The sequence below is a fragment of the Ochotona princeps genome, chromosome 20 (assembly GCF_030435755.1).
Source record: "Ochotona princeps isolate mOchPri1 chromosome 20, mOchPri1.hap1, whole genome shotgun sequence".
Lineage (NCBI taxonomy): Eukaryota > Metazoa > Chordata > Mammalia > Lagomorpha > Ochotonidae > Ochotona > Ochotona princeps.
The window spans coordinates 1,466,504-1,493,469 of record NC_080851.1 but is presented as its reverse complement, the minus strand read 5'-3'; the positions used below and the strand labels follow the sequence as shown (position 1 = coordinate 1,493,469).

General features: G+C 59.1%; 1 protein-coding gene across 1 annotated transcript; it reads right to left on the bottom strand.

The window, feature by feature from the left end:
• Positions 1-64: 64 nt before the first annotated feature.
• Positions 65-22,066, bottom strand: DDC (dopa decarboxylase). The gene is made up of 14 exons (XM_058678156.1): positions 21,856-22,066; positions 20,914-21,027; positions 20,451-20,570; positions 17,823-17,957; positions 16,986-17,129; positions 13,322-13,388; positions 12,128-12,222; positions 9,914-9,981; positions 6,722-6,798; positions 5,633-5,652; positions 4,031-4,129; positions 2,218-2,319; positions 1,652-1,853; positions 65-179 (listed from the first exon to the last, which is right to left on the bottom strand). Exons 1-14 carry the CDS (start codon positions 22,054-22,056, stop codon positions 166-168), a joined length of 1,458 nt encoding a protein of 485 aa, XP_058534139.1. The 5' UTR covers positions 22,057-22,066; the 3' UTR covers positions 65-165.
• Positions 22,067-26,966: the final 4,900 nt, after the last annotated feature.

Below are 26,966 nucleotides of genomic sequence, written 5' to 3'. Positions count from 1 at the left end.
AAGTGAAAGCTGTCGCCACGAGGGTTAGTTCTGCATGCAGCACACATGTTCACAGGCGGGCATGGAGCTCTGGGTGACGGGAAAGCCACGCGCCACACGTGGGCTGAGCCCGTGCAACAGGGAGGACGTGTGCGTTCTTACTCTGGTTTTCAGACATTCTTCTCTTCAGCTTTTGATCTCTGCGGGGTTAAAGAAAGAGCACAGACACGCGGCTATATCCAAAAGCTAAGAACTGTGTGTGCACCTTCGTTACGGATAGAACAGGGGCAGGCCGCTTCTGCCTGTTAGGGAGGCGGCAGTGTGATGTAAAAACGTGAGCTAAAGGAATGTGACTTGCCGGGCTGGTTTTTCCAAGAACACATTCATGGGTGTCAGCTGGAATGTCTTGCTGTGAAGAGGGGCAGTGTGTGCTGCCCCTGGGACCTGTGTGTGCCTGTAAGGAAAGCCGAGGGGTGGGCTGGTCGTCGTGCTCGCTCAGCGACACGAGGCTCCCGCACGGTGACTGACTTTACAGCAGCCTGCGGGGAGAGGAGCCTTGGTGTCTGGGCGTTCTTGGGCACCTGTGGGCTGCAGGAATGGGGTCAGGAAGTAGCCCTTGATTGTTAAGTGTGTACAAACATGGCTGCAGGCAGCCTGCCTGGCAGTGTTCGCCTGGCGTGCTTGGTTTTCTGCCCAACAATGAGTTTTTAACTTAGAGTGACCGAGTAACTGTGAGCTTGAACCTCTCTCTCTCCCTCTCTCGTGAGGGAGGGGAGGCCCTGACTGGGGAGGAGAACCCACTGTTCCGGCCTTATCTTGACCAGGAAGGTAGCTTTGGCCTCCCGTTTCAGGAACTATGGAGAGCCTCTCAAGAGAGAAGTGCGTTTGTCAACTGCTGGTGGGTCATGTGATGTAGTCTTTGACACATTCCTGGTGTGCACAGTCAGTAACACAAACTCCATGACGAGGCAGCGGGAAGAGGGCGAGGAGAAGTGGGGAGACGCAGGGGTGGCGGTGGGTCCCTAGGCACAGCAGAGGTCCCTCCTGACACGGTGCGTCCTCCCGCTCCCCTCTGTCTGCAGGTAGCAGCAAACAGAGAGGCTTGTAATGATGGAAAAATCTGAGGGGAAGGAAATGACAGGTGGTGTCATAAGAGAAGTGACGGTGCGCTAGTGTCACGAGAGAAGATAGGGCCTGTCTCAGAAGAAATGCTAGAGATACCGGATATCGCGTAGGAAGTGAAGCTGTGATGGTGTCATCTGAGAAATGACAAAACCAGTGTGTCGTCTAGGAAGTGATGGCGGCTGATGGCACTGATTAAGGGAAGGTAAGACTGGTGCTCAGCTGAGAAACAAAGGAGCGATGGCGTCGTATGAGAAGATAAGAAGCCTAGTGGGGCAGGCACTGGCCTAGGGGTTGGACAACAGGCTAAACACCCATATCTCTCATCATTGCCAGGGTTGACCCTGGCTCTAGCTGCTGGCTCCGAGTGCTAACGCAGAGCCTGGGAGGCAGCCATATATGAGTGGCTCACATGGCTGGGTGCCTGCCATGCACACGGAGACCTGCTCCGGGTCACCAGGTGCTAGCTTCAGGCCCCCTCTCCGGCTGCTGCAGCACTGGGGATGGGATCAGGGAGTGGGTGGGAGCGCTCTCCTGCTCTGCCTCTTACCTGTAGCAGGTCCTGCCCCCAGCACAGCGGTTGCCAGCTCTTGGATGTGTGCCCAGGCCAGCTGCACATGTGCAGACTCCACGGTGCGTGAGCAAATGGCAAAACGCAGCACAAACTTGTCACGGAGGCGACAGGGAACCAAGTGGATTTTTTTGGCATCATTTATCCTCTGCAGAAGAGCCTCGTTCACTTGGTTGGGCCCCTGAGGGGTTGTGAGAGGGCAAGTGTTGTCAGTCAGACATCCCATCCGCAGGTGTGTGTAAGGGTCATGGTCAGGCTGATGCAGCTGGCATGGTATCGTGGAGAGACAGACCAGCCCCCCAGGACGATCTGCAGCAGGTGTGGGGGCAAAGCCTCCAGGGTGGGAACCTGGGGCAGATCTTAAGGACAAGGCAGCTGGCCCAACAGGAACTGTTGCAAGGAGGAGATGGAGCAGTCCTGGCCCGCACAGAGTCTGCAGGGGCTCGGGGGCAGGTGGGGTCAGCATGGCAGGACCCTCAGGCCTTGTCCATCAGCCTCCAGGAAGATGATGGGTGAGGTGTCCCCCTGCCACGGGAGCAACATACCTTTAGCCGAAAGCAGACGAGCCCCAGGGTGACTTGGGCGCAGATCTCAAAGCGGGGATCCTGGCGCACCAGGGACTCAAACTCACGAGCCAGCTGCACATGCTTGGGGGAGAAAGAGGAGCTGCCTGCATGTTCCGGGCTCCCAGGGCAGAGGTCAGCCCTGCCTCTCCTCCCCGTGTGTGAGCCTCTCACCCACCTGCGCTCCCCATGCCTCCCTCACCCCAAGAAAAGGACTGGTATCTTCAGGCACCAGGCATCCTGCTTGCTGTGCAGGGCACTGTTTTTAGCCCTGTTCAGATAATTTCATGGGAATGTGGCACGAACATGTTGCAGAGGAATTTGAGCCATGCCAAGTGTGTCACACCCTGTCGTCCCCATGACAGTTGCAGCAGAGGACACTGTGACTTGTACCCATTTTTCAGGGGTGGAAACTGAGGCTCCAAGAGGCGTACAGTGTGTGCAACCTGCCCTGCAAGGTCCTGGTGGCACTGTAACTCTAATAGAGTCAGGCCTCAGCCCTGTGTGCTCTGTGGTCTGTGGTGTGCACCAACCAGAGCTGGGAACTAAGTCACTCACTGCACTGGAATCGGCCTGCGTCTCACTGACTGAGAGCATGCAGGCTGTCCTCGACGGGGCACGGGGCACCACTCACTCCTTCTATACTGGGCACACGCCCGGGCCTCCAACAGCAGTGCACCTGAGGCTGTGAGCCCAAATCCTGGACCAAGGCTGGTAACTGCATTCTGTCATCGAGCCACCAGAGGGCGCCGAGGACTTGGCCCTCTGGGCACTTCTGTGGATGAAGTGGTAGAGCTCCTGGGCAGCCTCTCGGGAGCCTGTCCCGCCTGTCCCGAGGCAGCACCGTGGCCACCTGAGGTCAGGCAGGACGCTGGGCAAGGCTTCGCCTTTCCCCCAGGACCTGAATTCCCCACCTGACAAGGGCGCCCCTGGCCCGACCTTGGCACCCGATCCTTACACTCGTGTCTGTGGCTGTCCCTACTCACATCTCTGTGTGTCCCCGCCTCAGAGAGGCCTCCGCCTCTGGCTTCTCTGCTGCTTAGCAGCGTCCTGGCCAGGGGTAGGAGGGCCCGGTGGGCCCAGGGGCCTCTGTCCAGCCTCTAATCCCAGCGGCCGGAGGACAGGCGGACAGGCAGCTCTCCACAAAGGGTGGCCCAGCCACGCCTCGATTTCCCCAGCTGCTGAACACAGAGTGGGGGGTAGCTCTCAGACCCCAGGGCTCTCTGTGGTTGCCTGCCCCGGATTGCTGGGGGCCACCCTGGGCCCATGGGCAGTACCGGGAGCACCCCGTGTGACAGATCCATCACCCCCACCCCAGGGTCCTCCTGGTCAGCGCCAGTGCGAGAGCAGCACTGTGACCTCCCGCCCCGGCTGACAGAGCCAGCGCTGGGCCCGGGCTGCCATGCTCGGCCTAGGCCTGCGTGTGGCTCTCATCATGTTCCGGGGGCTGGACATGTGTCATTTTCCCAAGTGTCACCAGCAAGCAGCGACCTCATGTCCATAACCGGCACCGAGCCATGTTCCGCCTATTCTCAGCTCCCCACCTATGTGTGCCTCCCTCAGCCTAGTGAAGGACGGAGGACGCCGTGAGGGAGGACGCCGTGAGGGAGTGAGGGAGGACACTGTGAGGGAGGACACCGTGAGGGAGGACACCGTGAGGGAGTGAGGGAGGACACCGTGAGGGAGGACACCGTGAGGGAAGACACCGTGAGGGAGTGAGGGAGGACACCGTGAGGGAGTGAGGGAGGACGCCGTGAGGGAGTGAGGGAGGACACCATGAGGGAGGACACGTCACCTTGCGGATGTAGGCCTGCAGCCCCTTGACCCCATATAATCGGAACACAAACCACATCTTCAGGGAGCGGAACCTGCGGCCCAGTGGGATCTGCCAGTGCTGCAAGGAGACCACGGTGTCAGCTCAGCGCCCTCCCTTCTCCACTCCGTGGTCCACCTGCTTCCTGGGAGATGGCCAAGTGCCCGAGCCACACCCCTCCAGTGATCTCACCCCCTCCCACTGTGGGGTCAGTGGGGCCCACAGATGTCTCTGCAAAGAATGTCCCATGACAGGGACAGAGGGTGGAGGCCTGGGGCCCTCCACCTCACTCCACGCGCACTGGGGTCAGACCTGTGCCAGCTCAGCCACAGCGGGAAGCCGGCAGCGCTCCAAGAGACTGGGCTCCTGCTCAGGGCGGGACGAACCCCGAGCCCAAGGCAGCCCCTCTGTGGGTGGGGGCCAGAAGCAGAGGGTGGCGGCAGGGGAGGCATGAGCTCAGGTCCTAGGTTCCTCCCCATGTGGTCACGCCGGGCTTGTTGGCAGGATACTGTAGGTTGGTTAAACGGGCTGGGGTCCTGGTGGGTGTGCTGGTCACCATGGGGTTTCCAGCAGAGCCTGGGCCCCTCTCTGTCCTGGACAAAGCGATGTGCCTGCTCTAATGATCTCTGAGACCTGGGGGAGGGAGCCTGAAGAGCATATGAGGCAAACAGCCTCGCCCTGTGGCCTGGGCGCCCCATTTGTGGTCTTGTCCACTCACACATGGGAGGTGTCCACGTGTGGTCATTCGTGGAAGCAAGGTGCTGCCCCGGGGTCTCTGTCTGTGTGACCTTCCTGCGCGGGCGAGGACCGAGGTGTATGGCTGGCGTTAGACCAGCAGCAGCCAGCTGCATGGCAGGCAGCCAGCCTGGGGCCCCTGAGAGAGGCCTCGGGCATCCGCACAGCCCCTGGCCGTGGGGGTGGGAGATGCCAGGTGCTCCTCCTCACACACCAGGTTTGAAATTCTTGCGGTGTTTCCCTCTAGCAATGATGTCGTGAGAGGGAACATGAGTCTTGAAAGGGGGTTTGTCTGTGAGTGTCAAGTGTTGTCACTAACTCCTTGCTGCCTGGTCCTGGTATGCACACCCTGGCCGTGTTCCGCGGCATAGAGCTGCTGGATCCAGACACTGTCTCCACAACCCTGCACTCTAGAGGGACTCCACAGAGGGAGGCTTGGCCATGCTGGCTGCTGTGCAGTGCTGGGGTGCTTGCCCCCTGTAGCTCAGACACCTGCGGCTACAAGCCGCACCCCTGCTGGAATGACTGGAGGACAGCAGGCAGGCAGCCAGGCCCTGGGCCGTCCCTTGGGGTGTGGCCTTCCCGGGTTCTGTCTAGAGGGTCCTCTCAGCATGGCCTTGAGCTCCACATTCCCTCTAGAGCAAAGTCTGAACAGCTGCCCACGACTGAGCCCTGTTATAGTGGTGTGCACCCGGGCAGGGTGCGGCCCCTGAGTCTTCCTTCTATCCCCCTACCTCCTGGGGGCTCAGCACGCTGGCAGAGCCCACCGCAAGGGTCTGTTAGGGCTCAGCAAGCAGGCGCCTTGTGCCCACTCACACCTTGGGCTTAGCCCCGTAGTCGCCCACTCACCCTGTAGTCCGTGATGAGCCCTGGAGAGAATGGAAAAGAGGAGGTGTGAGTTCCCGAGCCCACGCCCATACCGCCCACCCCCACCGTGCTCCCTGTGGGCGCAGGGACGCCTGCCCGCCCCCACACACTTGACCCATTGGGGTTCTGAGCAAAGGCAAGGCCAGGCAGGTTCTTCGTGCCACTTGCCAAAATGGTGGATGGCAGAGCAGCCCTGGGAGGGACAGGAAGCTGGCCCCAGATCTAGGGGTGCTGCAGGTATGGGCACTGAGCTCCCACCTTGTGCCCAGGTCACTGCACCCCAGGGCCCGGGAGGGGGCAGACCAAAGCAGCTGGTGTGGTGAGGACAGGAAGGGACAGAGCCCTGCTGGGGTTCCCATCTCCACAGGGGGCTCAGAGTGGGGCCATGGCCACTCTCCAGCGGGGCACCCCAAGGGCCATGGCAGGGGCCACTGGACGTGCCGGTGTCCCTGCTGCGTTGAAGCCCAGGGCCCCATGAGGCCCAGCTGACTGGTACCCCAGTGCCCTCAGGCGGGGGAGCAGTGAGTGCCAAGACAGGCTGCCGCGACTGGCTGGGGAGCATGTCAGAGCATGGGCTGGACACTTGTGGGGCTCCTAAGTGCCCCCACAGCTAGGAAATAGTGGCCTCAACATGGCCACCACGCAGGAAAGATGGGGTGGTGGCATCACCCTCTGACCGCCACCTGCCAGGCCTTTCCCAGCTGGGACACAGCAGGCAGTGCTGTATGGGCCTGAGGAGGAGGCCAGGGCCCAGCCAAGTCCAGGTCCTGGCTCGCCTTGCCCCACCACAGCCTCTTGCTGGCCACTCAGCTGTTCAGAGGCAGCAGAGGTAGTGCCAGTTTCAGGGGGTGGGGCTGTGTGACACCACCAGGAATCGGGAGAGCACGCGGACAGACCAAGGTCCCGCATTTGTGCCTACTGTTCTGATGCCCTCCCTGGTTCCTGCCCTGAGCGGCCGAGGTTCAAGGCACCTGCGGGCGGGAGTCTCCCTGGAGAGCCAAGGGCCCTGCCCATCCATAGCACAGGGAACTCCGGAGGGGAGGCCCTGACCCTGGGGGGGCACCTGCTCACCTGAGTCCTGGTGGCTGTGCTTCAGGTAAACAGGATCCAGCTTAAAGGCGCCTGTTAGGTCTGCTCTCTTCTTCACCCTGGGTTGAGAGAACAGACGATGGGGTGCAAGTGGATCAGGCCGCATTTCCTGCTCTCCCTGGCTCAGGCACCTGCTTCTAGGGCCTGGCTCCAGTACTGCGTGCCTTCTTACCAAAACAATTCTGATAAATAAGGGGCTAACTCTTGGTGAGATTTCATTAAATGAAGAAGAGACGGTTCTTCTTTCAAGGAACACAAGCAAGGCAGTGAGTCACAAAAGCCCATTTCTATCCCGCTTTGGCCATTGGAGCAGGGAGATGGTAAGACTCCAGCTGTTGCTTTCTTTGAATACCTAGAACTGTTGGGGCCTCCAGAACATTCCAGATTCCTTACCTCTGGTCCCCTGAGTGCTGAATTCATGACCCCCCTCCCTGCTCCTACACCCGGAGAATCGGCTACCCCAGGCTGTGGACCTCTGCCACACTGGTGAGAGGCCTGGCTCAGCCCTGGCATTCATGGTGATTGAGGGCTGATATCGCAGATGGAGGATCCCTGTGAGTGTGATCTGTGAGTGTGTGTGTGTGTGTGATCTGAGAGTGTATGTGTGTGTGTGATCTGTGAGTGTACTCTGTGTGTGGTCTGTGTGTGTGTGATCCGTGTGTGATCTGTGTGTGTGTGATCTGTGTGTGATCTGTGAGTGTATGTGTGTGTGTGATCTGTGAGTGTACTCTGTGTGTGATCTGTGAGTGTGTGATCCGTGTGTGATCTGTGAGTGAGTGTGTGTGTGTGTGTGTGAGATCTGTGAGTGTACTCTGTGTGTGGTCTGTGTGTGTGTGATCCGTGTGTGATCTGTGTGTGTGTGATCTGTGTGTGATCCGTGAGTGTACTCTGTGTGTGATCTGTGAGTGTGTAATCCGTGTGTGATCTGTGAGTGTGTGTGTGTGATCTGTGAGTGTGTGTATGTGTGTGTGTGTGATATGTGAGTGTGTAATCCGTGTGTGATCTGTGAGTGTGTGTGTGTGTGTGTGTGTGTGATCTGTGAGTGTGTGTATGTGTGTGTGTGTGATCTGTGAGTGTATGTGTGTGTGTGATCTGTGAGTGTGTGTGCGTGTGTGTGTGGTGTATCTGTGAGTGTGTGTGTGCGTGTGTGTGTGATCTGTGAGTGTATGTGTGTGTGTGATCTGTGAGTGTACTCTGTGTGTGATCTGTGAGTGTGTGTGCGTGTGTGTGTGTGGTGTGTCTGTGACTGTAAATCTGGGAAGGAAGAGAAGGAGGACGGGAGGGAAAGAAAGCAGGTACTTTCAGGGGCTCTTATGGAAAGCTGCACAGTTGGGGCAGGCTCACTTCTCAGCAGGGAGTGGCTGCTTCAAGTCCTGGCTCCTCCCCTTCCTGCAGGTCTGCTGGTGCTCCCGGGAAGGGGGAGGGGGTGGCAGAGCCAGCATTGGAGTCGGTGCTCCCTCTGACCCGGCTGGCGTTCCCACTCCTGACATTGGGAGCACCTGAGCTGGCAGATGGAGCGTCCTGTCACTCTGCCATTCCAACAAAGAGACTGTTTTTAAGCAGAGCTGCCTGTTCCTCAGCTTATATAGACCACATTTACACCCACAAGGACCATGGCACTGGCTCTGCTCCTCTGCCATGCTGCCCTTGGCTCCAGGTCACTGAAGACACACCTGTCCCCACCTGCCATCAGCCACAAGGGCAAGGGCAGCTGCTGGCCTCTCACCAGGAGCTCCTGGGCCTTCCCAGGTGTCCCCTTGCATCTCTGTCCCTCATCCCACACCTTATCACGGCACCGCTGTTTCTGGGCCACCTGTGCATGGCACTCTCAACCTGAGCCACAGTGTGAGTCCCTGGGAAAGCCCAGCCACACCAGGCCCACAGAGCAGTGCAGGGACCAGGTCCCAAGGAAATGACCCTGGGCAGCACATGGACCTGAGGGAGGCTGGCAGTTGGAAGGGGAGCGCAGGTACAGCACACCCTGTGTCACCTCACTGTGTCACAGCACGCCGCCTTGGGTACCAGGAGACCTGGCGTCACCTGTACTATGTCATCAAATGTGGACCTCCCTGTGTGCTCCATGGCGGTCTGTAAGACGACTAGGTTGGGAGCGAGGGGTGTGCGCTGTTATACCACCACACACACGTCCTGGGGAGGAGGAGGAGGACTCTAGATATCCCTCTATGTCCCTCCTCTGCCTTTGCAGATTGACAGTCACAGGTACACCACGCACTCATGTAACCCTTCCATGTTCAACACTGAGACTCGGTGGGAGGCGTCAAGTGGCCACCCAAGTGGCCTTAGCATGTCACCTCCAGAGAGCACAGCTGTCAGAACACAGCGGAACACTCACTTCACAAAAGCCAAAGCTTTCCTCCAGACCACATGCAGTCTGAGCTGCCCACCGCCTGCCAGCTTTCACACTGGCATTTCAGAAGCTGAGGGTAGCCCCTGAGAGGGTGGCTAGGCCAGGGTGGCCAAGCAGGGGCCAGGCCTAACTGCCCCGCACAAGCTCGGCTTGCTTCCGCTGTCTGTGGCTGGAAAGCCCTCATCCAACCAGGTGACAATCTCAACAGCACTCATGGAACATTCCGCAACTTTGGCAGTCATGTGACACTGTTGCAAGTCCCGGGCCAGGTGTCTGCTGGACTGACGCCTGCCTCCAAGGCATGACGCAGGCTGGCCTCCAGGGTCGCCACCTCACCCTGTGACGCAGGGTCACCATCTGCAGCTCGGGACCATCTCCTCATTCCACATGCACCCAAAGTGGTGAGGAACATTACCAAGTGCTTCCAGGAAGATTCCTCAGGGGCAGGCCCACCTCTCTCTCTCTCTCTCTCTCTCTCTCTCTCTCTCTCTCTCTCACACACACACACACACACACACACACACACACACACACACCGAACTTTCCCTTACCAAATGCTTTCAGGCCGCCATCACTTGAACTCAGCATTCAATTACAATTGATTACATATCCAAAAACACTACCCAAGCAGCTGAGCTCCACGCCGTGTCCTTGCACTCGTCACTGCACACTCGCCCTCAGCCCTCTCCACAGATGCGCACCAGTCACAACCACAGGGCGCAGACCAAAGCTGGCCGCAGGGCAGGTCAGGAGAAGTCAGACAGCACTGAAGGCCTGCTCTGGCCCTCCTGCAAAGCCGCACTCACCACATGGCGGAGCAGTCGAAGTTCACCAGCAGCCACTTGTGTGGGTTGAAGTTAAAGGAGTCTGCGAACTGCAGAGCAACAACAGCAAGGCAGAGGGAACGTCTTAGCTACAGGCCCTCAGTCCGGGCAGAACCCACAGCCACTCCCACCCCAGCCACGCCCCCGCCCATGCGCCAGGACCGCAGTGTTCGGAATGCCCAGTGCTGCATGCAGAAATGGGGCTTCTTGGACTAGTAAGCACCTCCTCTCTGTGGCTCCTTCAACTGCGGTAGCTGGTCAAGTTCTTGGAGTTCATATTACACATCAGCATGAACAACGAGCAGGGGACACCCTCGCAGCCAGCAGGCAGTAGAGATGAACTCCCTTTGTCACTGAACTGCTTAGCTCTTCTGCTAAAATTGCCGTGCTTTCTCCCCGACCCCTGCTACTGGCCTGTGTGCTCTGTGGTTTGAAAGACGACTCGGACACATGACATTCCTGGCAGCTGCTAGCTCCCTGGCTGCACACAGTGAGCCACGACAGGTGACCATGGCCTCTGGTGCGGCCTCGTTTTCCAGCAGGACCACGGGAGCTCACGTGCAAAGAGGGGCCGAGGAGTTGGTCCTGCACCCTGCCCTGGCTCGCCAGCATGTCCGTGTGCATCCTGGCTCCTCACCACCTGTGGGACTGGGGACATGGTCCCTGACTGAAAGGACTGCGGTCTCACAGAGGCAAGCTCTTAGCCCTCTGCAGGTGCTTTCCCACTGGGGTCTGTGGCTGAGTGCAGAGCCAGGCGGGCGCCAGCCAGTGACAGCCACCTTCCACCCAGCCCCCTCTGGAGCGGCAGCCTCATTTCCTTTCCCACTTCCATAAATGAAATTTTGAGGAGACAGGATATTACAGTGAGGTGCATTTGTTGATAGAAGGAAACAAAAGGTTAAAGGGAAGCTTTGTTTGCCGGGCATTTTATTAGCTCACTCCTCTGGGGCTGATCTGTTTAAACTGCTTTCATTACCCAGCAGCGTGGCTGACAGGGGCACTGGCTCTTATCTCCCCCAACCACGGCCCAGGCAGGATATTACAGCCCTTATCCGACCCACGATCCAAGGAGAGCGGGGATGCATCCCTTATTGGCCATGAGACCTGTGTCTGCCACCGAGGGGCACAGCAGGTTGGTCAGAAGATGAAAGCCCATGGCAGGTGGTGGGCAGAGGGCATGCCTGTCCCTAGCCCATGCTTGCGTCATGAGTGTCTGCGTACTAAGGGCTCCATGGTATTAGGGAAACTGCAATACGGCACACCAGGGGGTGAGGACTCAGGTCTAAACACGGCATTCACTTAGCATTAAGGCCTGCCTGACGCAATGGTGGAGTATGTACGGTGCAGGAAGCACAGGTGCGGGGTGGATTTCCCACTGTGCACTGAGCGTCTCACTGGTGACGTCAGAGCAGCCTGCACATGCAGCATTTCGAGTCTCCGCCACTTGGATTCTGCACCTGTCGCTCACCTCTTGGGCATCTTAGGGAAAGAGCTGGGCAGAGGGAGGCCTCAGGGCAGGTTCCCGAGCCACAGCAAGTCAGAAGGCCCTGGCAAGCAGAAGCAGCTTCTGAGCCCTTGGCGGGATGCTCTCTGCAACAAACCCATGGAGGATCTGTGCTGCGGCCTCCAGGACGAGGCCGGGCTCAACCCCAGGGCTCGAGCACCCACGCCTGCAGGCCAGGCCAGGCTCAGCCCCAGGGCTCGAGCACCCACGCCTGCAGTCCCTGCAGGCCAGGCCACATGAGCCCCTGCTTCAGTATCTCCTTCCTGTGCAGCCCTCCACGGCCTCTGGCCCCTTCACTGCTCTTATCTTTGAGTTCCTGGGGCCCGGGACCAATGTCCCAGGGACAGATCACCAACCCTGAAATGCTGCTAGAGTCAGAAACCCCCTCTGGGCCCACACATGGAGTGGTGGCCCTGGGTCACATCATGGGTCCTGAGATGCAGTGCGGGCACAGAACTGGGCTGAGAATTTGATTATGTTTCTCAAAAAGAAATGGGGTGTGCACCGAGTCGGGGTTGCTTTCCTAGGTCTGCAGGAAGACAGGCTGTGTGCCGGGAAGCCGCAGCCACAGCCCAGAGACCATTCCCATGAACTCCTGCACTGACTGGCCAACACAGACCGCAGCGGAGTGAGCTCAAGGAGGGTGAGACACTGGTGCTAGAAGCAGGACCTGGCCAAAGGGAAGTGCCTACCTCCACACCGTTCAGAAGGGGCCGGAACTCGGGGCAGATGAAGGCGCTGCCGGCGTAGGCAGCATCAATGTGCAGCCACAGGTCCTCCCGGTTGCCTGCAGCCAGGAGCAGCAGGTGAGTCTCCTCACACCACAGGGCCACCGACTCTCCCCGCCCAACCTCATCACCGCCCTGCTGGCTTGGGTCAGCTGGGCGCATGTGGCACCTGTGGCCCCCGCCAACTTCTCCCCTCCAGCCGCCTCACCCTGTGCCGCCCACCTGGGGCTGCCTCCGCTTGCTCGTCACTGACTGTCCACGCACATCTCTTGAGGAGGGTTCTGGTGCCACTCCTGCGCCCCACCCCATAGAGTGAGGGCATCTGTTTTCCATCGTGCCAGGCTAGCTCTAGGGCCAGGGTCCCTGCCTCATCTGGGGAGGGTTGAGGCTGGGTGAGCAGCACCCATTTCCAGCACATACAAGGTCAGCGCCCCCTCCCTTGCACCCAGCTTGTCCCCAGGACACTTGCAAGATCCTATCTCTCTTGGGGGATCCAGGGTGCTCCCAGCCAGCCTGTCTCATTTCCCTGCCTGCTTGCTGGGACACTACAGGCTACTGCCTCCTGCTCAGGCGAGGGCCAACGCTGGCTCCCGGATGAGTCACCATGGCCCGCGCACCTGAAGACTGCAGCCCTTGAAGCTGAAGCCCTGGGGGTGTATCTGGTGGCCATTGGCACGACACTGAGTTCTTAGGCCTCCAGGGGCCCAGGGGATGGCGCCAGCCAACAGGGCAGCCACCATTCTATGAGGGCTGGTCTGTCTCCCAGCCTCCTGCATGTCAGCACGGTCATGGGAGGGGAACGGGCACCCTGCCCCACCCAACTCGTGCAGCCCCAGGGTACGAGAAGCCAGGGTTATGTATGGAGCACAACTGCGACTTCCAGACGTTTCAAAGTCACACAGGCAGTTCTCGCCGTGCACTGGCTCAGGCTCGAGGGGCTCTCACCAGGGTGCAGCAGCCGATGCTGATGTCTGCCTGCCCTGTAGACCTCTGCAGCATGGCCCACACCCGCAGCTGCTGCGGACCAACGGGGTGTCAGTCTAGCTGTGCACCACCCTGGTTCAGTGAGCCAGGATTCTGAGTCTGTGTAAGCGCGAGCTAGTGAGATCTGTGTGACAAAGACAGCCAAGGCAGAGGCTCGGGGACACCAGTACTCACAGACAGGGCCCACTTCCAGGAGGTTGTCGAAGGAGCAGCAGGAGGTGGTCCCCAGCGTAGTCACCACCTGGAGAGCAGAGCAGAGGCAACTTTAGTCCAGGAGCCATGGCTGCAGCCCCCCCCCCCCAGCCCCACCTTGTGCTGCCAGCCCAGAGAACGGGACAGTCCCTGGGTGGAAGCAGCCCCACAGGCCTGTGTGTGGAAGCCAGTGAGGTGGACACGGGGGCTCCCACAAAGCACCCAAGCGCACCAATACAATCCTGCATTTTACTTTACAGGACATGGGACAATTTACCAGACCTTGCCGTGTAGACCTGGTGTGTGCCTGTGTGTGCATGTGAAGAGACAGGGTTAGGACACAGACGTGAAGCCATGCCCTCTGGTAGAAGGAGCTGGGCTGATGGTGCAGCCGTGGGCCAATGTCTGCTGCTGGACTTCAGCCCTTTGCTGGACCTGCCCACCTGACAGGTGCAGCGGGCTTGACTGCCCCAGGCTGCCGTGTTCTCTGGTTACCCGGTCCCTCCGTGCCTCCCTGCGTCTGTCCTGCCTGAATCAGCCAGCAGGCCTTCTCCACGGGGCTGATTTTCTCATCACAGATCTTGCAGAAGGTGTTCAAGTTTCATTGTGGTTTTTTCTCTGGTATTTATAATTTACCCTGATATAACAGATCCTAAAATGCTTTCTGGAAAGCACTTTCTGAACCATTTCAAATACATTTTCTGTCAGAAAATGAGTAGTCCAAATACACAGCTAGGAAACAGCATCACACATGCGCACAGGTTTGCATCCAGGCTGCTCCATTTCCAAACCAACTCCTTCCTAATAAACTAGAGAAACAGCAGAGGCTGACCCCAGTGCGCCCACATGGGGCCAGAGGAGCTCCTGCTCCTGGCTCTGACCACGCCACTGTGGCCACGTGGGGCTGAGCCAACAGGCGCAAGATTCATTCTCTCCCCTCTCTCTCCCCATCAGATAAACACAGAAGGACTCAATCACACCAAACTGCTTACGATTTCATGTTCTAGGTTTTGAGTCTCTTAGGAGTCGTGCATCCGTCGTTTAACAATTCCTTTAGTTTCTTACTTAAATACTGGTTGAACCAAATGCAAAAATACCTGTCTCCTCATGAACACTGCCTTCTACCTGTCATGGGAACATGGAGGACAGTCCTGAATGTGCTCACCGGATACCGACTGCTTCTCTCCTGGGATGAGCCGGGATCTCCGTGAGTCTACGGCTCTGCACATAGGTTTTTGTTTAACAACTGATTTCTTTTGTGATCTGCTCATGAGGCATGTTTGCAAAACCAGTAAAACCCTGTCTTGCTGTGGTCAAGGTGCCCTTGGCTGCCTGCCTCCTACCCTCAGCAGATCTCACCCACCTGGCACCTACACCCTGATGTGGCACCTTCATGAAGACCCTCACCCATGGGAGACTTGTGGGCCCAGGCTTGGTTAGCATGGATCATCATGCCACATCTGGAGCAGACAGAGCCCCTGAAGCCCAGAGCCTGACCCTCCCCACCGTGGGCCTATGAGCAAATCCGGGCAAGGTATAGTCCTGGGGGAAGCCAGCAGACAGGCCTGGAGCTGGATGGGGTGTGCTCCAGGTGGCCTGTCAGGGAGGCGCCCAGCAGCGATGCATGTGTCCTGGTTCCCAGAACCTGCTGTGCTCCGGCTGTGATGACGCGGCTCAGCCTCGCTCATGCCCACACTAGCCTGAGTGCTCCTTGCACTGCCGGGCTTAATCACATTGTATGGGGGAGGCAGGGACAGGGCAGCACAGGCCCCCAGCTCAGCTTCCACAGGCTTCCTGCCCATGTGGCCTGTGCCTGGGCTGTCCTCATTGCCCCATGGCCAGCTTGGCACCTGCCAGGTGAGCCCCATGCTGCCCTGCACCCCTCAGAGAGCATCACTGTGTTTATGTGCGCAGCAGAGGCACAGTCTCCAGAGGCAGCCCGGTCCTGGGACAGAGCGCAGGTGAGACCCATCCTGGGTGAGGCCCGTCCCGGGTGCCTATCGAGATCAAGGGGGGAAGGGCTGCCCTCCAACAACAGTGATGTGCAGGATTCTGCTCTACAGCCAGAGCCACCTGCCTGTGTGAACTGCCAGACAGCTTCCCACTCCCCTCCAGAGGATACACTCCCCGAGGCTCCCAGATTTACCCGTGTAGCTTTACCCAACCGAGAGTGAATTTCACCCCTAGACGTCTTCAACAACCTACTCTTAGGAGAGTTGTGCTGCTCCCTCCTAGCAGGAAGCAAGCAAGGGAAGGGGATTCTATCAGGACACTGTGCCCACACTGGAGTGCCTGGCATGCCCACACCAGTCCTGCTGACCCTGGGAGATGGCGGTGCTGGCCCAAGGAAAGGCACCCCAGCCACTCACAGGAGAGAGTGCCAGGGCTGAAGCGAAGCATCTGAGATGCCATCTCTGGAAAGAGGGCATCCATACGGCAAATGAGAATATTAACAGCATCCCATACCGTTGTGGGGGACTTCAAATTGAAGCCAGAAGCTACGTGTTGGAATTTCCATGTTCAAAACCACTTGCAAGGATATGGGAGAGCAGCCATCAGCAGTCCTGGGAATGTAGCAGTGGTCCAGCCACTTGGGAAGAGGCCGGCTGTTTCTTATGGACTAGACACTTTTATCCAAGTAGCCAGCAGTTCTCCTGCTTGGTGCTCACCCAGATGAACAAAAGCTCAGCCACAGAGAAGCCCACGGCATCTGTGCAGAGCCACTTACTAATAATGCCAAAGTGTGGAAGCCACCAAGATGTCTTGGCTCATCCACATATGGAAAGTTATGCCAGCAAGCGCGAAAAGATGCTGAGGGTATATGAACACTTGTTGCTCAGTGAAAGGAATTCACTAGATACGACCATCCCCTGTATATTTCCAGCAGCAATGTGACTCCATGGGAAAAGAAAAACTGCAGAGAGATGAAAGGATCCATTGGTGCCTGAGGTGTGATCAAACGGAAAGACGGAAGAACCCAGGCCAGGCCCTGCAGCCCAGGCAAGGTCCTAACTGCTACAAACATTTGCCCTTGTCAGGAGCGTCTCAGCATAGCTAAGTGTAAAGTGTAAAATGACTCGCAGTGTAGCTAAGTGTAACACTCATCTCAGAAATGAAAACAGATGCCCACCGAATACCTAGCCCCTCACAGTCACAGCCAAAAAGTGGAAACAGCTGCCCCGCCCACCAGTCATCAAGTGGACACCCCAGCTTTGGTTCAGGTCCTGGGGCACCATGTCCCCACACACAGAAACCAAAGCTGTGGGCCCTGACACACAACAGCTCGGGGGTCTCCAGGCAGAGGCAGAACACTGCTCTCAAAGCATTACACGTCTGAGGTCCTCCCAAGGGCAGGGTTGTGGGGGTGGGAAGCAGACCAGGAGCTGGGAGGGCTCAGAGGTGAGATTATCCACAGGGGACAGCAGGAGGCATATCTGGGTGTCACCATGGGTGACTGTACCACGAGTCGGGGCGACAGGGGGAATCAGCAACAGTGAAAGGCTCTCCATGTAATTTTTAGTGGAATGTTCCAACATTTGATATTAAGAACCCGAGTTTACTTATCAACAAGTTCACGCCCAGAGCGAACTCAGCATGTCCACACGCACGCACACACTCACTCCACACGTGGTGGGCGGGCACTTACGAAGAAGGGGATCAGGCCAGCCGCCCTGTCTCTGTCCAGAGCCTCCTGCAAGGCAGATGCCCGCATGGCGAAGCTGCCATCGGAAGGGATCGCCTTCAGCTTCACTCCACCAATCAGGCTGGCTCTTTCCACGGACGAGTGTGCCTGCAGAGACAATGGGCACAGAGGTGCATGGGTGCAGCTGAGCCCGCACAAGAGCCTCAGGCCTGGGCTCTGTGGGGAGCGCCTGAGCCTGCTCCTGTCACTGCAGAGCAGGGCGGAGCTCCTGGAGGCTCTCCTGCCTCAGCTTGGGTGGAGTTACAAGGAATCTCAGTTTCAGCTTTAGTGAGGCAGGGGCTGGGCTGGGGGCTGGGCTGGGGGCTGGGCTGGGGGCTGGGCTGGGGGCTGGGCAGGGGGCTGGGCAGGGGGCTGGGCTGGGGGCTGGGCTGCGGGCTGGGCTGGCACTGGGGAGGATGTTCACCTTTTTGGTGGGATTCAGGAACATGTGGAGATGGAGTCTGGGCTCCTGCACTGTGGGTGGATGTGAGGGAGTTGGCAAAGCCTGGGCACCACAGCCCTCTGATCTGCAGCCATTGCCCCGTGAGCAGGTTTAGCTGTGCGGCACGGGGTCCCAGGACTTCAAACAGCAGAGCTGGTGTCTGAGGCCAGGCCCATGTCCTGGCAGCCACAGCGGTAGGCGCTCAGCGTGGTGCTGGGCAGCCCGGCTACACTCCTCCCTGTGGCAGGGAGAGCACACAGACCCTGGTACTGCATGGCTTGTGCATCTGACTTCCACCAAGACATTCAGATCTTGAGAGGTTTAGGGCTTCCTCCCCCACACCCACACACAACACTCACTTGATCAGAGGCGTAGGCCACCAGCTTGTCCATGATGGTGGCCGGCGTCAGCTCAGGGGATGCCGCCTGCAGCCGCTGGATCACCTTGGTGCGAGCAGCCAGCAGGGCCACCAGGGTGGCCTCACTGGCACTGCCCTAAACCCGAGAGAAGAGCCCATGTGAGCCTCCAGCCCAGAGCCTTGGCTGCACGGCCGGGCCATGCATCACCACGTGTGTCCAGTGAGCCGTGCTCCACGGGCCTGGCCGCTGCTTCCAGGGCTACCACGCAGTTGTCCATCCCAGGGGGCTGGCCCAGCATGCCCCAGCCATGTTTACAGAGTCAGGGCATGGCTTCTCGCCCCCAGAGCGTACTGCAGATTCCTTTCCAGCTCTTTCTCTGTGGGCTGAATTCTCTCCCCAACAGCATTAATGCGCAGGCCCTAAACCCTCATGCCTCTGAAACCAATGAATTGGAGACTGCTGAAACGGGGTTCTTAGGCCGACTCTCCTGGCATCTGGCTGTGTCTGATGCGAACAGGCTACTGAGGGCCAGCCTGCAGAGGGCTGTGGCGCTAACACCAGCCCGGGGGCTCCTCTCCGGCTCGGTCCACTTCTCAGGAGGAGTTTGTTCTGCGGTCAGCAACAAGTGTTTTCCCAAAGCCTGAGGATGTAAAGTGTTGGGAGCACCAGGACAGCAAGAGCCCCAGTGAGCCAGCGGGCCCGCAGCCTGCAGCGTGACCCCTCGGCCGGCTCCATGGCTCTGCTTCAGGCGCTCGGCAGGAGGTTGCCATGGAGAGCCGGCTGGCAGCGGCACGGATAGGAGACCTATGCTGTGGGCCGTCACCCTACCCCCGCCCTGTGGCCGCCTCTTCATTTCCTGCTTGAGAAATTGGCTTTTCTTCCACAAGAGCTTTCTAACCCAATTAAGGGAGCATTTTCACAGCCACGTGTGCCTGGCTTCCCAGGGATTTTGCCGTCTGTCCCAGACGCCTGCCCTGTGCCGGCGGTTGCAGCTCTGTGGGGATCAATAACGTAGGCTGGCAGCCTCGCCACCCAGGAACAGATTACTGCCCACGGCTGGCTGCACCGGGTGCCTGCTGTCCTCCAGTGAAACCCAGTGCATGGGGCCCGGCGGCGTGGCCTGGCGGCTAAAGTCCTCGCCTTGAACGCGCCGGGGTCCCAACCTCTGTCACAGCTCCGCGCACAGCAAAGCCAGGGTCTCACTTTCAGCTGCTCACCCCTCACAACCACTGTGGGTGACAGGGCACGAGACAGCCAGACCAGGATGGGCGAGAGTCCCAAGGAGGGGGTCCAAGCCTGGCCACTTGCCTACTGGCCAGAGAGGTGGCAGCTGGCCATCAGGGCTTCCAGGCTGGCTCACTGGCATTCGCTGCAGGGAGTAAAGCAAGGCCCAGGCCTGTGGAACTGGCAGCTCTGGGGGTGAGTGTGCAGTTGGCATAAAAACACACCTCCCCCCACACCATTCTAGGTCTCACACCCAGGACATTGCCATCCCCCTTTGTAGAGGGACTTTGCTGCTCGGTGGAGTGCATTTCAACCTGGGGAGATGATCTTGGCTTAGCTGGGGGGACCCATCCAATCACACACATCCCAGGGGTAGGGTCCTGCTTTTGATCTGTGACCAACAAGAAGGCCAAAGAGGAGGACTCGCTGGGCCTGGCGGACAGAGGGGACATGGGGACAGCACAAGCCTCTGAAGGCAGAGAGGAGAAGGTCAACTCCCCCTACGGGCCTTGGAGCTGGTCACGTGGGCACAGCTGCAGGCCAGCTCTGCCCTGAGAGCCAAGCAACAGTAAGTAGACACCCTGCTTCCTCCAGCCCAGAGCCGGGTCCGTGGGTTCCGGACCCAGACCTGGTGTGTCAGGGCTGAGAGCTAAGCCCGTGCCTCACCGTTCCCACTAGTTTAAGGAGTGGAGCAGTCATGGCCTTAGCTGGTTCCCAGAGCCTCGGAGAGGCCAGTCCCTCGAGGCCACATGTGCTTTCCCACTGTCCACTCACACACCCAGCACAGTGGTGGCACCTTCTTTACCAGGGAACCGGGAAAGTCCACGGAGTCCTATGCGACAGTCTCCAGGGACCTGCTCCCCCACCAGGACTGTCCCAGCATGACCCGAGCTGCCCGAGCCCAGGACAGGCAGCTGCGGTGAGGAGGGGAGTACGGGCTGCATTTTATGGACTGTTCTGCACAGTCTACATTGACCCTGCTGGGAGCCAGCGTAAGTTCTTCAAAATTGTGTTTCTCTTCCCCACAACACAAGGTCATCAAATCAGCCAGAGTCACAGTAACATCATGAGAATTGTGGCACCAATGCTCAGCCTGTTCCCTGGAAACATTAGCCATTGTTCTATCCTAGGCACCTGCTGCAGGAGCCGCTGTTCTATACCACGGCCAGCCAGGGTCCAGGAAAGGCTGTGGAACCAGAACCAAACCAATACCTTGTCCCTACAGTACCAGGGTGATGCCCCTGCAGTACCAGGGCAATGCCCCTGCAGCACCAGAGTAATGCCCCTACAGCACCAGGGTAATGCCCCTGCAGTACCCGGGTGATGCCCCTGCAGCACCAGGATGATGCCCCTGCAGTACCAGGGTGATGCCCTGCTGCCAGGACTGGTGGAAGCCTCCCTCACCTGGATCACACCCCCCCCTTCTCCAGCACTCCCAGCCAAGAATGCGTCCGGCAGTTGCAGCATCTTGCCCAGCCAGTCCATCATGGCCGTCTCCAGCTCTGTGCAGGCCGGGCTTGCAGCCTGGGGAGGGGACAAGGAGGTGGTTAGCCAGGGGCCACTGCCCCAATTCCCCAGCAGCCAGGTGCTCCAGCTCCAGAGGATTAGCCCACGCTGCATGCTGCTGTCCCAGACCAGAGAAGGCCTCAGGGGCCTGGGACTCTGCTGGACACGGAGGGCTTCTGACAGCAGTGTGGGCACCGACAGCCATCCGGAAAACCTCAGCCTCCTCCCCGCCCTCTCCAGCCACTCCCCCTGCAGGTGGCCTTTATGTACAGCCTCCCTCTCCCTGCCTCAACATGTGGGGTGCAGGGTCCCCACACTCGGCCCTGCTGGCAGGACCACTCTCCGCCACACACGCACTCACCCAGGAGAAGCCGATGCAGCCGATGGCCCCACACAGCATGTCGGCCAGCATGGCGGGGTAGGAGCTGGCCGTGGGGAAGTAGGCAAAGAAGAAGGGGCTATGCCAGTGAGTGACCTGCAGGAAGAGGGTGCCGTTGGAGTGAGGAAAGGCGGGGCCCTGCGCCACTACTCCAGCTGGCAGGGGGAACCTCTGCCATGCCTGGAAGACCTTAGGTGATACCCAGGGCCCTGTGTTTCTCTCTGAGCCTGGACTCCAGGGACAGGGCCTGGAGGATATGATGAGTACAACAGGGAGAACTGACCCCTGAGGTCAGGCTGCCCCAGGACCCCTTGGTCCTGTCAGAGAACCAATGAGTGGGGGCGGGGAGGCCTCCGTGGGCCGCGATCCCTCCCTCTCTGAGCATCATGGGCCTGTGTCTTGTAGAAGGGGCCAACTCTGCCACCAGGTGGGGACTTTGCCCTCATGGCAGGCCAGGTCAGCCCCTGCTCCAGAAACTGCAGCACTGGGCTCCCAGGCAGGAAGTCCTATTACGGAAGCACAGAGCAGGAGAGAGGCTCTCTCTGGGGGCGTGCCCCCTGCTGCCCACTTCAGAGGACAGTGGCCCCGGCTGCCTCTATTTGGCTCCTCTGCGGCAACCTGGCCAGTATGGGCTGTGAGCCTCTGAGGAGGAGCTGGCCAGGCGGCCCACAAAGCTCCTCTCCACGTCTGCCTCTGATCCTGCATGAGGCCCACAGGACCTGTTCCTCCAACACGCACATGAGGTCAGGCTCCAGGTGGGGGGACTGCAGACAGAGACTAGCCCCCCAGGGACCTCAGGGAAGGGTGTCCTCGCTGCTGTGGGACATGTGTGACCTGAGCCCTCTGGGCCTTTGCTGTGCGCCAGAAACAAGAGGCGCATGTCCAGCTTCAGCAGGAACGCCCGTGCGCAGGCAGAGCTCCTACCCCCGGCATGATGACCTTCTCCACATCCTTGATGATGTCCTCATAGGTGTCTGGCTCCTGTGGGGCCGCAGCGGGGATCAGCGCTCGCAGGTAGCCAGGTTCCACGTCGGGGTAGACCTGACGCCCCTCAATGCCTTCCAAGTAGTCGGCCACGTAATCCACCATTTCTTTCCCTCTCCTCCGGAACTCACTGGCGTTCATGCTGACTAGGCTGCGTGCAGAGAGAACAGAGGGTGAGGGGGGTGTCACAGCCTTGGGACCGGGGGAGCGAGCCTGGGGTGACCAGTGTGCCAGGCAGGCTCGGGCCATCCTGGAAGAAGTGGCTGCTCGTCCCCACAACACCCAGCCTGCTGTGGAAGGAGGGCCACCTTCAGTGACAAACACAGTTTGAGCCCTGTCACTCAGGGAGGCTCCCCTTTAGGTTGCTGCTAGTCTGAGCAGTAAAAAGAACGAGGCTGAGTACCCCCAACCCCAGTGGGGGCAGGGCTGGAGGCTCTTCACCGCCTGGGACTGAGCGCCTGTCCTCACTCTGCACTCCCTACACTCTGCTTTTCCAACAGAACAACGTCCCTTCCTCGTCTAGGGAATGTGGGAGTTGCGTCCCCCGCACACCTCATCCCTGACCTGGCGGACTTCGAGGTGCCTGTCATTCTGCCAATCAGCACATGCCCTTTGGGACGCCTGCTGCTGTAGATCGACTCACGACACTCATCTCGCGGCCAGCAGAGCCACCACTCACTCCTGAAGGATGCGTGTGTCATACTTGTGTTTCTCCCAAGGCACGGCGCAGGTTCTTGGCCACGGGAACCCTAGCCGCCATCACGGGGGTAGGGCTTGCAACAGTCACATCCTGGGACCAGTGCTGACTGGGGAGCCCACTGTGGGAGGCAGGTGACACCCTGTGCAGCCTCCGCTGGGGACATGCATGTTGGGGCTCAGGATGCACACGGGAGTCGGTGATCACCACGCACCCTGAGTACCGATTTGGGATTAGAAGGCCAATTTAAGTGTGACATCTAAGAACACGGACAACGGCAACAATAAGGCTAGGACCTCTGAAACATTTCTGGGACTTGTCCATAACCTGACCTTTGCCATCATCTTGGGCTCTTAGAAAGTTCAGAAAGGGAAATGAGCGTGTATTTGCTTCCGAGATAAGATCTTACTTTTTCTTTTACAGCTCAGGCAGTAAGCTGATTGCCCCTAATTGGTTTCTGGAGGCAGAAGTGCAAGGACCTGTTTGCCTGGTTCTGTTGTCTGGATAGCTTAAAGTGTGCTTTTGTTCAACAGCAAGGGCCCCACCCTGTCATCTGTGACGTGCTCTGCAAACACTTTCCTCGTTTTCATTTGACCTCATTTTCTGTATTGATCCATGCAGACCTGTAGGAATTCTGACTTTCATGTGGTGAAGTCTGCAGTCCAAGTCCAAGGAAGGCCGGCCTCCGGGGACAGACCGCGGCTCCCAACCAGCACAGGCGAGAACAAAGCAGCCAGCCGCCTGAAGTCGTGGCCCCAGGCAGGGCCTGGCGGCACCTGCCAATCCTTTCCTGCCATTTACTGGGGGATTATCTCCTGCCAGGCCTCTTCAGGCAGCTCTGGGTGCAAAGCCGCCAGAGACGTTCCTGTTGTTGGGGGTGTCGAGGCGCCAGCAGGGGCCTCTGCAGACAGACTGGCTGTCTCCAGGGTGCTGCGCCTGGGGGCGGGGCAGGGCCGCTCCCTGCCTGGAGCCCAGCTCCCCTCCCCCACGTCTCAGGCCCACAGGGGGCTGCTGCTGTCCTTTGGTGGTTCAGGATTTAAGGTTTCACCCTTTGCTCAAGGTGGCCTCCTCCTGTGCAGCCCTCTGCTTCTGAAGTTTTTTCTCTTCAGGTGCAAACGCAGGTGGTGGGAGTCAGGGAGAGAAAGCAGGGGACAGCCCAAGCAGCTCTGGGAGGTGGGGTGGCCGGAAGGGAGCCAGCCGTAATCCTGGCCTTCTCCTCCAGCTGCGTGCCACAGCCTGGGATGCCACACAGCAGCCCCTCCCCCAAGCCCCCTTTTCTCTCCTCTTTTCCACTCGCCTGGGAGTCCCCAGCCAAAACCCAAGTCAGGCCCCCTGGGGAGGTTTCAGCAGGGAGTGGGGAGGGGTGGGAGTTGGGTGCACAGTGCAGCACCCTGACACCGCGTGCCTGCAGCTGAGCTTCAGCCAGGGCCTGTGCCAGCTGCTGTCCGTGGTTCTGCCAGGCCCATGCCCAGAGCGGGCTTGGCTGTCAGCCTGACTTTCACTTTCTGTCCTGGAGGCGGGAGCAGTGCCGCTGCCAGCTGCTTCCTGGGAGGGAGTTCCCCTTCCCTCTTCTTTCCAAGTTCACCTGCTCACTTCACAAATAAAACCTCTCTGTCTACAACCGATTCACAACTTTTATTTCTATATTAAGCTGAGGAAGGAACCCATCGGGCTTTCCTGTTTACACTCCCATCCTGAGCTTCCTGGCTACCCAGACCATTAGAGGCAGCCAGTAGTGGCTCCTGCACTTGGGTCTCTGTCAGCATGTGAGAGATTGGGTTTCCGGCTCTGGGCTCTGGCCTGGCCCAGGCCTGGCTGTTGCAGGCAGTTCGTAACGAGCCATAACTACGCAGCAGGTGCTCCGGGGACTGCAAGAGACAGTCACACATGTGGACTCTTGATCCCAGCCTGCCCCTGCATCTTATCTCACTGCTCCTTGCAGGTGACTTGAGACGGCCCTTTGCCTCCTCTCCAAGCCACACTAAACTTACGGGTGGGGCTCCCGGCCACCCTAGTGCCTCTCCTTGCGTGTTAACCAATCTCGCCCTTCTGAGACTTTTGGTGTCAGAGCCAGGTGCCATTGAAAACAAATTCTTTCCTTTGTCTTTGGAAAAATTCCTTTGAAATGGGGTTTAAAAGATACCATCTCCACCATTAATGTGGGATTTTTTTCTTTCCTCCTGCCACTATGGCAGGAGCCCTTTTCCCCCTTCCCCCCTAAATAAATCCTGATTTGCAAACTGAAATTGTCTGCATGAAAACTCTTCTTTCGTGTGAGACAAGAAACGAGGTTGCTGCCATGTTTTCACGTCGAGCATCCTACCACAGTGTCACTGCTTGAATGCGCACGGATCTGGGGAGCTCCATGCACCTCCACTTGTAGTCCACACGGTTCCTGCACCAGGCAGCACACAGAGCTGTGGGGCCACCTCACTTCCATGCCCCTGGCACCTGGGGCTGTCACCCCGTGTCTTCAGGGAGCTCACTGCCCAGACACAGGGGAGGGAACCCCACAAGGCCTGAGCACGGGGCACACCCAGCCCACCCCAAGGCCTCTTCCTCCAGGCCAGCGCTGCCTGGGTTTGGAAGCAGTCCTGCCCTGTGCCCTGTGGCCTTCCTTCATACAGAGACCCCAGGAGAGAATGCCGGTTCCGGCAGCCCCAGGACTAGAGCAGCAGAGGGGTGCACGGTGTCTGGGTTTATAGGTCACCCAAGCCTGGGGCGCTTGGCCTGCTGAGCCCGCTTGGCACTTGCCTCACAGCCTCTGTGTTTTAGGAACCAAGTCCTGTGTGGACTCTCCAGTACTCCTGCCCTTGCTCGGCTGCTGGCCCGGCAGTCCCTGAAGCCTCCAGGGTGGGACCGGGACGTGCCGCCGTCTGGTTGCCACATCCCAGTGTCCTGGGAGCGCCCTGACTGTGCACTGGGTATCTCCGTGGGCCAGGCTTTCTCAGCAGTGCTGTGCTGCTTAGACTACAGCCTGGCACACAGAGGGATGGGCACTACAGCCCTCCTAGTCATGCCTTTGGCCCAAGCAGCCTGCGCTGGAGTCACTGCAGTGCAGATCGCGGTGGGTGCTCCTGCATGGCCTGACCGGGTCAGCAGAATCTGCACATCCCAGAGCCTAGGTGGGGGTCCTGCCCTTTCACAGGTATACAGCAGGAGGGCAGGGCACCCAGCAGCGGCCCAGCACCCCACCTGGACACAGCAGAGTCAAGCAATGAGTAAGCAAATAGGCCCCGAGCGAAGGCTAGGCACAGGCCGGGGTGAGGCCTGAGCTTTCAGATGAAGGCACAGGCAGTGGTGGTTACCCCCAACCTGAGAGCCAGGCTGCCCTGACTTGTCCAGGGCTCTGGGCCTAAACCCCTGCTGCGAGACCAGACCGGGCCCCACCCCTCTGCCTGCCAAGCATCCTCCACAGCCCAGCCTGGGAGGGAGGCTCCAGGAGGGAGGCCGTTCCCAGCCTCACCCAGATAAGGTGAGCCCACAGCTCCTCAAGGCAGCCACAGCCCCTGGCCGTTCATGGAAGTTGGGGGGTTGGTATATTGATCAGGCTGCCCACTGAAGCCCACTGCCATGAAGAAAGGGAAGCCCCAGCTGGGCAACTCAGTTCTCCCCTTTCAGAGGCTGTGTCATCACCACCATGCAGGAAGCCTGCTGGCCATGCCCTGACACCGTGCAGGCTGCCCCCAGGAAAAGCCGCTGATCTTTTTGTACACCAACACACCCAGCTCTGAGCTGTCTGGGTGTGCTGACCAGACCAAAGGCTCCTGCTGCGCCTCGGGGCCCGCTGTGGGTGGGGGGGGGCTCTGCTCTGAGAAGGTAAACCCTTCCTGGAGCATAGCTCCCGGGGTGCTGGGAGCCACCTCCTCAACCCCACCTGACTGCATTGAGAAACTGGTGGCACCTACTGTGTGCCCAGCCACATAGCACCAGCTGCCCTGCTCAGGGCCAGAGCAAGAGCCCTCTCTGCAAGTTTCCAGCTTCCTCCTTCCCCACCCCATGCCCTGGCCTCTCTCATGGCTCCGAGAACACAGCCCTGAAGCGATCAGAAGCCGAACCTGTTGCTTAGAGATGGCCCGCCTGTGTCCTCAAACATTTCCACACCCTGGGTGCCCTGCTGTCCCAGGCAGCCCCAGAGGGGAGTCCCCCACATCCAGAACCAGCCGCAAACTCCCCACTCCCTTCCCCTCAAGCCCAGGGTCACGGCCCTGAGTGACGCTGGACAAAGACGGGTACTCACGGGCAGCCGAGCTTGCGTGCTCTCTGTCCTCTTCCCCTGCGCGGTGACAGCTAAATGGCACAGAGGATGCGATTGCCATTTGTGTAGACAAAGTGTCCGCCTCCCCGGAGCCAA